Source organism: Microtus ochrogaster, linkage group LG9, assembly GCF_000317375.1.
Source record: "Microtus ochrogaster isolate Prairie Vole_2 linkage group LG9, MicOch1.0, whole genome shotgun sequence".
Classification (NCBI taxonomy): Eukaryota; Metazoa; Chordata; class Mammalia; order Rodentia; family Cricetidae; genus Microtus; species Microtus ochrogaster.
In genome coordinates this window covers 28,996,204-29,007,182 of record NC_022034.1, presented here as the reverse complement: position 1 = coordinate 29,007,182, position 10,979 = coordinate 28,996,204, and the positions used below count along the sequence as shown (strand labels likewise).

General features: G+C 40.7%; 1 protein-coding gene across 2 annotated transcripts in view; it reads right to left on the bottom strand.

Moving 5' to 3' along the window:
• Pdss2 (decaprenyl diphosphate synthase subunit 2) overlaps positions 1–10,979 on the bottom strand; it is a 243,409-nt gene that overhangs the window by 154,339 nt on the left and 78,091 nt on the right. For both annotated transcript variants that reach the window (XM_026787457.1, XM_005363584.3), the window contains exon 2: positions 7,168–7,302. In XM_026787457.1, coding sequence (XP_026643258.1) covers positions 7,168–7,302 — 135 coding nt within the window. The remainder of the gene's footprint in view (positions 1–7,167; positions 7,303–10,979) is intronic.

The window sequence follows — 10,979 nt, the reverse complement described above, 5'->3', positions numbered from 1 at the left end:
GTGGGAGAATGGTCTGTATTCTGTCAATTACACTTTAAATAAACGCTGATTGGCCAGTAGCCAGGCAGGAAGTATAGTATAGGCAGGACAACGAGACAGGAAGTAGAGGTGGGTCAATGAGAACAGGAGAATTCTGGGAAGGAGGAAGCCCATTCCTCTACAGTCTTGACCTGACCACAGAAGAAGCCAGATGTGACTACCCCGCTGAATAAGGTACTGAGTCACATGGCTAACATAGATAAGAATAATGGCTAATAATGGGCTATATAAGTTATAAGAGTTAATAAGAATTCTGAGCTAATGGGCCAATCAGTTTATAACTAATGTAGACTTCTGTGTGATTTCTTTGGGACTTAAGGACTATAGGAACCAGGCAGGACAAGGACCGGGTGAGACAGAAACCCCGACAACATATGTGCATGTGCATGTTCCTAAGAGTGTGGCTGAGGATGGAACCAAGGGCCTGGCACATAATAGGCAAGTGCTCTACCAAGATCCCACCTGGGGATCACCTTCTAAGCAAACTCTAGCTATGTCCTACAACACATATTTTACTGGGATCACTGCACTCTTTTTTCCTTCCTCTCCCTTCTCTTCTTTTCCCTTTCCTTTTGTGGTATTATTAGGGACTAATTTTTGGGAATCAGTCGCATGCTTTTTTTGGTTTTGTAAATGCTAGGCAAGTGCTTTACCGTTGGGCTCAACTGTCAGTCCTTAGTTACTTAACTTATATAAGGCCTTACTATCTATCCCAGCTGATCTGGAACTCATTCTCCTGCCTCTGCTCCTCTCTGCTGGTATAAGAGGAATGAGGCACCAAGCTTGACTTTCATCTATTTCTTTAAAAATTTTTAAAATTTATTATTGTTATTATTATTTATGTGTGTATGTGTGCACACAAGCCATGGTATACATGTGGAAGTCAAAGAATCACTTCATGGAGTTGGTTCCCTCCTTCCACATTTATAGGGGTGCAAGGGCCTTTACCCACTGAACCATCTCGCTGGCCTTCATTTAATTCTGAAAAACACCCTCTCAGTCCAATGAAATGGCTCAACAGTAACAGTACTTGCTGCCAAGACTGATGACCTGAGTTCAATGCCTGGGGTCCTACATGATAGAAAGAGACCACTGATTATGGAGAGTTGTCCCCTGATCGCTACACGTCACAACATAATCTATCCTCTCTAAATAAATATTAAAAACAGCAACAATAACAAATTCTCTAAAGTATATATTAAGGCAGCTGTTGTCTTTTCCAGATTCCAGGTCTTCTCTGCTGCCTTCTGGGTACCTCTCATTGTCTCCCTGGATAGAACCCTAACTCTTTGGGTTCTTTATAGTCTCTCTTCAGCTTTCCTTTCAACTGAATCTCCTCATTTTCACTGTCTGAGTTTGCCCTGGCTGTGAGGGAAGAATCTGTTCCACGCCGTTATCCTTGGCTTGCAGATGCCTATCTAGAGTTCACAGGCTCACTGGGCATTCTCCCTGTATGTGAGTCTGTGTCCAGTTCTCCTTTTAAAGGACTCTGATTATATTAGGTTAAGGCTTAATTCAGTGACTTCATTTTTATTTGATTATCCCTGTGGAAAAAAAAGGTATTTCCTCCAAATAAGGTCATACTGTGAAGTACTAGGGGACAGGACTTCAACATATAAATCTTGAGATGACAATTCAAGCCACAACACATATAATGAAGTTAGCCTCAGTTCTATAAATTCATAATCATTGATGTATCAACTATGAACTGAGTGTCTATTAGAAGTCCACACTATTGTGGACTCCCCTAGGTACTTCTATACTCCATGTCTTTGGTCAGTCAGGACCTCAATTCCTCTGCCTAGAGAAGACCCTTCACTGTGCCTCTTACTCGTCTGCTTTCCTAGAGCTGATGACCTTCTAGCTATCTTCAGGGCTTACTTCTAAGTCCTCTACTTGAAGTGGCCTTTTCACGAGAGATTTTCCCCATTTTTATCTACACTCTTAATTCTCTCACAGAACTCTGTTCATACTTGATTTACAGAGTCATAAGGTAGAATTACACCTGGTGTGGTTTTTGTTTTGTTTGAGACAAGGTCTCACTATGTAGCCCTGGTTAGCATGAAACTCACTATATAGCCTAGGCTGGCCTTGAACTTAACAATTCTCCTGCCTTTTCTTCTCAAGTACTTGAATTATAGGCATGTTCCAACATACACGACTACATTAGAGTTGTCTATACACTTATGTGTTCCCTAGCTTGAAGCTAAGGTCGCTGGGGGCAAACAATACACAGTATTCAGTTTATATTGCTTGCAAAATGTACAGCCTCTGGTACATAGAGAGTACTTAGCAGCTGCTGGATGAATGATCAAAGCAGGATAAGGGTATTATACTCAGCAAGACCTGATAGGTAAAACTGGAAGGAGAAGCATTCAGAGACAAAACCCAGAAAGACCACTGTGGTTAAAATCTAGAAATGAGGTAGCAAAGGCTTGAAACTGGGGAGTGGAAATGGATGGCAAGAAAAGAAGACCTGCAGAAATGTGAATGGGTGGCTTACAGGGCAGAGAACACAAAACAGGAGTTAGCAAGATTAAGAAGTTTCCGAGGATAAGGGCTCAACAGTACAGTGATAGCATTAACCCAACATTAGCACCTGCTGCTGCTAACAGAGTAAGTGTTGTAGATTTGCATTGGTATGTGTATTCCTGGTCTTGATTAAAGCGTTGTGTTTGTTCAGCTCATTTAAAAATGTAACGTATAATTAAGAAATATAGGTTAATAGATCATCATCTAGAATGGTCAAGCTTGTAATTATGTTAGTTAGGTTTTCTAGATATATAGAGATATATTTTGGTTAAATAGGTATTCTTCAAATCTTTCAGAGACCTTCAAAATATGGCATTTAAAATGTTTTAAGAACTTAGGCCTTTTCATGACAATGAGAAACACATCTGCTCCTGGCAACACCAATCTACTTCAAAAGGAAGATGGGTATCAAAGAGGCTCCTTATGGAGTTTGTTAGCCATTTGTACAAGAAACTGCTCTTGACTGGACTGCTTGTTGTTGTGCTGTATGAACTGGACATGCAGGACCCAGAGAAATGACTGCTGAACTTGCCTAAAGGTGAGACAGTCCTTCAGGGTTCCTGTTTCATGAAATAGTCTGCCAGACATTCTGCAGTACACAGAAGAAAGCAACTTATGGACTTTGCCATTACAAGGCAAAACAGATCTTCAAATTTCCTGCTTCATGAAAAAGTCTTCTGGATACTATGGGCCTATAGGCTAAAGATTAGATTCTCCAACAATACAGAAAAACTTTGGGTTCTGTACAGGCAGCAAGATGTCTCTGTCAATTCTAGAGTTTTGAAACTTGCTTACAATGCACTTTCTGTTTACTTAGGTAATATTATATCCTTCTGGAGTCTTTGATAGAGTTAAAGAATAAATAGTTATAATTATAGATTTCCTTGGTTATGATAAAAGATAAAGTAGATATAGATGTTGTAACTGTAATTAATTCTTGCTTGATACCTGTTTTGTTATATGTAATATTACTATGTTAAAGTTAAAAATCTTCCTTTTTATTCAGACAGAAAAGGGGAGGTGATGTGGAATTCCCCTCTGTATGCTGTGAATACTATTGGTTAATAAAGAATCTGTTTTGGTCAGTGGCTTAACAGAGTATAGCTAGAAGGGAAAACTGAACTGAATGCTGGGAGAAAGAAGGCAGAGTCAGAGAGATGCCATGTAGCTGCCAGAGGGGAAATTTTGCAAGCTGCCAGCTGGAACCTTGCTGGTGGGCCACAAGCCTCGTGGTAAAATATAAAATAATAGAAATAGGCAAATTTAAGAGATAAGAGTGAGCTAAAAACATGCATAAGATAATAGGCCAAGCAGTGTTGTAATTCATACAGCTTCTGTGTGATGATTTCATGGTCTGGGTAGCCAGGAACAAACAAGTGGCCTCCTCTATAAGTAAGCATCCACTTAAAGTGAACTTCCTTCATTGTGCTGACATGGACAAGCATGTTGTGCTCTTCCAAAGAGTGGTTCAGAGACCACAACGACTCCTTGAATGGGCTGCCAAGAGCATCTACTTAACATGCAACACACTGCATAATGCTTAGGACTAGGAAGTAGTGAATAACACTCCTAGAGATTTCTATCTATGATGTGAATTATTTAACATTTGAGGGCGGTACTAACTTGGGAGCTTTTTAATTTATCTCCAAATTACTGGGGTTACATTGTTTATATAATACTACTTTTGCTCAAACCCTATTGCCTAGATTTCAGGCAGATAACCCAGTTAACTGCAAGAGAAGCTGGGAAGCAGCCTAGTGTATACTAGGAAAGAAAAGCACATTCAGTCTGCAGGTATTGTTTTGTCTTTTGAGACGGAGTCACCTATATAGCTCGGGCTAACTCTGAGCTCACTATGTAGCACAGGTTGGTCTTAAACTCTCAAGTGCTGGGAGTCCTCGTGCCTCAGCTTTAGCTTTTCATGTTCCAGCTCATGTACCAGCACGTACAGTTTGTGGTTTGTTTTTAACTGCTAGCTACAAAAGAATAAATTGAGTTGGTTCTTACAGAACAATGAAGAAAGCTGAACCATTCAGAAAATCCACCTGGGCCTATGTTGGTACACACTAGTACTCCTCGCACTTGAGAGGCTACAGCAGGAAGATCATGAACTCAGTAACATCCTACAATACAGCCAGTTTCAGGCCACCCTGGACTCCATAGCAAGGCCATGCTACCAACATAATACTAACAGTAACAACAACTACCTCAATTTTCTTAAATTAAACAATCATGATACATTAGAAAAATCTCAATTTAACTACAACATGTGGTGTATTCAGTACAAAAATATCTTTTATATACACAAAACAAAAGTATTTTATCATTAATAGAATAGAAAGTTTCAAGTTTTCTCATTATGGTTAAAGACATTTGCAAGTTTAGTTAATTTTTCTTTTTAATGGAACCTGAACCTAAGGACCAGACCATGATTGGCAGATGCTCAACCTCTGATCCCTATCTCCAGCTGCAGTTATATTTTTTATTGGCCTTAGAATCAATTTTTAAAAAGTTAACACTGGTGAAATAAACTCTAAACCTGATATCTTGCTGGCAAAAGGATGTTTATAGCACATTTTTACAAATGTGGGTCTCTTGCCTTTTCCCCAACCAAACTTATTACATTGTAGCCTAAATCCTGTCTCTTAGCTATTATGTGATAAGTTTGCAGACACATTCACAGCACCAGTTATATCTTGAGGCCAAACAAAAAAGATCACCTAACTCAAACTGGGTCCCTTAGGTAATTTACTCAGGCCCCATTAGATGACATCTAAGTCAAACCAAAGAGAAAAAAACCACCAACAATATAAACCCCAGTAGTTGGAGGTAAATTAAAAAGCTCCCAAATCAGTACTTCCCTCAAATGTTAAATAATTCACTGCGGCGTTAAAGATACAGGCCTCCAGCAAAAGTTACACTTGAATAATTAAGGAAGCAGGAGACAAACAAATTGACTTCAGTGGTACAGAAACAAATTGGTAGCTTCTCAAATGCCTACACCAAAATTACTTTTTTACATTAGCAAGTGTGTAAAACACCCAGACAACTGATGAATTACTAGATCAAGTTTGATTATATAGAAAGTAGCCTGGAATTATATGTCTAAACATAATTGAGATTCTACATGCTCAAGTATACATTTGCTTAGATTATTTGAAAAGATTTCTAGTTTTTTGAGACAAAGTTTCATGCTGTAGCTCAGGCAGGCCTCCAATGGGATCCTCCTGTCTCAGTATGCTAAGTGTTGGGACTGCAGGTATGTGTTCCTATGTACAGCATCATCTGGAAGGTTCCTCTGGGCTGAAGGGCATCTATTCTCTTAAAACTCTGCTCAGACTGCTCAGACTCTGTATGGTGAGGATGAACAATATAGTTGTTTCAGAGGGTATTAAGAAAGTAGAAACCTGAGCAAACACCATAGGGTAGGCACGTACAAATGGATAGGCACCCCTGAATTACAGACCCCCTTCTGTCTAGAATAAAAGCAGGATTTCAACCCAACTTTGTTACCTCCTATCCAGGAAATTTTTGATAAATTGTAACTTTGGAATGGTTATCTCTTCTGTAACATAAGAATGATTCACTTATGAACAACTCTTACCTGTGGAGTGGCACTTTAAAAAGGCTATGAGAAACAATAAAGCATAGCTGGCGTTCATCTTATACAAATGTACAGTTATCTAGACGTCCAAGCAGACAGCTGACAACAGGGCAGGATCAGAGTCAGGAAGCTGAAAAGCAATGGGATTCTGGACAGGATGGAGATATGTGACCCATTCACTTTGCACTGCCAATGGGTTGCTAATAATCATTCTAAACCTTTGTGTATTTCCTCTTGTAATCTCAGCTAAACTTGGTCAAGAGTTTCCTATAAAATGTGTAAGGTAAAGTTTTGAGCTCTAACACAGAAGCAATGTGGAGAAGATAGATACACATCTAAGCAGTTTTCATTTGCAAGCTTGTCCGACAGCTTACCAGAGGATCTTAGGGGAACAGACCGATTTAATATCTAGAGTAATGTACAAGAGAAATGAACTTGGAAGAGAGAAGATAGGTGGACAATGAGGTTGGGAAACAAGTGATCTAGAGGCTGAATCTCCTGCATTTGCTGCACGTAACATGAGAAAATGTTTCAGGGTTTTGGGATTTGTTTTCTCAAGAGTAGACAACTCTTCTAGCAGTATAAGAAAGATCAAACGAGTAACTCACAAAATGATCAGTAACCTAAAAATATAACATAAATCAATTTAAAGTGAACAGAAACTGATTAATCCCAGGATAGCCCTTATACTGAAAATACTTAGATTTAAAAATAAAATAAAAAAGGAGAAAGGTCACCAAACGATGCTGCTGTAATGTGCACACCACTGTGTGTGTGTGTGTGGAGATGGGAGAATGCTTTCGGGAGTCGCTTCTCTCCTTCCATCATGTTAGGTCCTTGGGTACCAAATGAGGTCATCAAGCTTATCAAACAGGAACTTTTACTGCTGAGCCACCTCAGGGGTCACAACTCTATTTTTATTTGATTTAGAATCAAAATGACTAGGGCTGAACAGTAGCTCACAATCCAGAGAGCAATGCCAGAATACTTACCACGAGTATATCCCACTGACCATGTCGTAGTTCTGGCATGAGGAATTCTCCGCACTGGGCCCTGCTGCTTTGGAGATGAGCAGTACCACCAGGCCCCTCAGCTGGAGGTTATGCCGGCTGTCGTGCACAAGGCCCCTGGTATTGAAGAGAGAAGAGGATGAACTTACTCGGCCATGAGTGGGCAGCTCAAGCTAGAAGATGGCTACAACAATTCTCAAATTTCTAAGACAGAACAATGGGACTTTTGTCTAAAATAAAGAAAATTGTAGGAGGGAAGAATAATGTGCAGAAGCAACAAGCTCAGTAGAGAATCAACTGGAGAATTTAACACATTTGGTTTTTTTTTTGTTTTTTTTTTTTTTTTTGCTTTTTGTTTTGTTTTGTTTTTTGAGACAGGGTTTCTCTGTAGCTTTGGAGCCTGTCCTGGAACTAGCTCTTGTAGCCCAGACTGGCCTCAAAACTCACAGAGATCCACCTGCCTCTGCCTCCCTAGCACTGGGATTAAAGGCGTGCGCCACCACCCAGCTCTTAACACAGTTTTTAAAGTGACACTCTCAATGTGGGCTTGGTAATATGGTTCCCTTTCCTTCTGGGTCCTCCCACGGCTAACCACTCACTTACACTCTCATTTTTATTCCTGGCACCAGACTGGAGCCCATGGCTTCCTGAATGCTCCACAAGCTCTCTCTCTCTCAAAGCACTACACTCCAAGCTCTCCTGCACAAACAAAGTTTGCTCTGTCAGCAAAAGTATGCTTAAACCTGCTAAGTCACACTCCAGCAGTGAGCTCCAGGCAAGACCTTCATCATTCACCAGTTCTATGATGCAGAGGCTATCATCCTGCTCCACTAAACAAGAGCAACAGCTCTCCATTCTAGTCATGAATGGATGGGTGATTGGAATAAAGTATGGAATCCCGGTAGCACGTGACAGGAAGCTTTCCAGAAGCTGCTTTCTCTTTGTTCCTGCAACCTTAGTGCTAATCTTACTATAATCCAGGTCATTGTGGGAAACTTTGACCTTAGTCCTCTATTAAAGAGGGAAACTGGCAAGATGAACCATATCCAGAAGCTGGCAAAATCAAAGAGGTTACCAAAATATTAGGTTTTGAAGCATTTCTACTTCAGATTGAGGATCCTCAACCAGTTTAATCTATGCAAATACTCCCAAATCTGAAAGACTCTGAAATTGGAATCATTTCTGGTCCCCAGCATTTTGATAGGTGATACTCAGCCTGGACTGTCACATGTGTAGCTCTCAGGGAGGAAATGGTGACACTGGTGTTCTCAGCGTCAGGAAGAAGTAGCTGGAGGAGCAGGGCCGGAGTGTATGTGAGGAAGAGTGTTCTGGAGAGAGTAATGGTGTGAGGGGAGTCAGAGAACATGGCTGAACAGTCTGCCGGGAGGAGCTAGAGAAAGAACGCATGAGCTTACACTGCTCATTTGAAAGGTTTCCGTAGGGAGAAGAAACGGCTGGACAGACTTCGACACTAAAAAACCTCAGCAGCCTCTGGTGATGCCTAACTTTTGTTACTAGAAATGTCTGAGGTGACACAGACTCTATGACTCTGACTAACTTCATTTACTACATTATCTGATACTCCACAACAAGTGGAGCAAATACAAAAGTGAGAAGCCCTTCATTGCTATCAGTGTTGACAATGAAAGTGATGCTTAGTATTATGTAACCCTCATCACTAAAACTCCGCAGAACTACTAATGTTTAGTTGATATAAACAAGTCTAATCACTCCTACATTCGCTCACCTAGTGAACCCCAAAACCTGCCACACGGGGCCCTAGGCTAGTACAAGTATTATAGTTAAGCATAGCCAGTCATGGAGCTTAGGATCTAGCAGAAGAAATAGAAACAATCACTAATAAAATGTAAAATCACAATCATAATAAATGCTTCCAGGGACAAGGAGAGAGAGTATCATAAAAATTCATAAGAGAATTATCTACATCAGAAAAGACAGGCTTCCTTGGGGAAGGAATGACAGAGTTGACATTCAAGGGAAGAACAGATGTAAAAGGAACATGAGAAGGGTAAAAACAATGTGTTCATAGCTCAAGAATGACTTAGAGGCACATAGGGACTAGACCATGCAGGGTCAATATTCTATGGCAAGAGGTTTGATCTTTATCCAAAGAACAATGGGAAGGTACTACAGCATTAAGACAAGGGAAAAATGAAACAACAACAACAAAAAATCTATCATTGTTGTAGAAAGACAACGTGGTGGTGGCGGCGGGCAGGGATGTAACCAAGTGGCATAGGGCATCTGAAGAAGTAGCTTTCGTGATACTTGGTGAGAATTATTGGGCTAACTTAATGCACATCTAGAGATGGGTCAACCTAAAATAACATTTTGATCCAATTCAAATAGATATTGCATCTTTTATAATCCTAGAAAATCACTTAATATAAATATATAACCAATTTAAAATTTTATTAATTCTGAAGAGTCTGTAAATTACATTTGGGGGTAAAACCAGAAGCAAACCAAGCAAACAAACAAGAAACCCAACCCATTCTGCAATGGGCTGGCCTAAAATTCATTGGTTAGCCCAGGTGGGGCTTTGACCTGAGGCAATTCTCTTGCCCCTGTCTTTCAAGTGCTGCAATTACAGGTGTGAGCTGCCATGCCTCCTGTGAACTGAGCAGAGTGAGGAGGACTGCAGTCCTGGTAGGTGGGCTGAGAAGATGAAGCTCCGGGCCAGGCAGCCACCACACATTACAAGGCTGGCTCAGTCCCGCTGCACCATCACAACTTTCCACAGCTATTAACATACTTCCCTTCCTTAGTGCAATCCTGTACCTCAAGCTCTCAAATCACTGCTGTGCAGTTTTAAAAATATGTCCTCTTAAATTCTGTTTTAATACATATATGTCAAGCTAGAAGGGCATGCAAAGAAACAGAACTGTAAGAAGCAATGATGGGACGCTCTTAATCATATAAAGAACAGAGAAGAAAAGCAGTAGAATAACAGGTGACAGTACAGAGAAAGCTTCCTGCTGGAGGTGGTCCTCAAACCTAGACTGAAAGATGCTCAAGTTTTCTTGAGTAGAGAATGAAAAGACAGGGAGGCTGGGGCTCAATTATAGTGAGGAAGGGGGAAAAAAAGCAGGAGAAGTGGGTACAAGAAGGGGGAGAGCAGGAGCAGGTTCAGAAACTGTGGGACTATGCACTTAGGCATGGTACCCTCATAAACAAGCCCAGTAAAAGAGACAGCCAAAGGATGAAGTGCCTTGGAACTCAGGTGTAGTCTGGACTTGTGCAAGCAATCTGGTGGTTTGGACAATTTGTCAGTAAGATAGGAGTGCAATTAGCACTAAAGACTAAAACCATTCCCTGGGCCTAATCCCACGGTGATAGCATGTTGGGGGCAGAGGAAATGAGAGGGAAGACCAGTAAGGAGGCACCTCATCCAGTAGCTGGAGGAGAGATAATGAGGGCTTCAATTAGGACCACGGTAACAGGGATGAAGAATTGCTGAAAGATGGCAGCAGCATGGAGGTGGCAATGGCAGTAGCACCCACTGACCGGATTAAAGAGACACAGGGAGAGAAGAGAAGAACAAAGGAAAGGCAGTAGATGAATTTGAGTCAAACCTGTTTGTTAAAAATTAATGATGCTATACTTAGGAGAGATTGGAAATAAATCTGAGAGGGAATTGATGTGTTTAAATTTTTGACATGTTAATTTTGAATGCAAGGAGAATTTCCAGATGGATATGACCCATGGGGAGTTAGAAGTGCTGTGGGTATAGATTAGCAGGCTTCTTCATGGAGATGCTGTGGGTATAGATT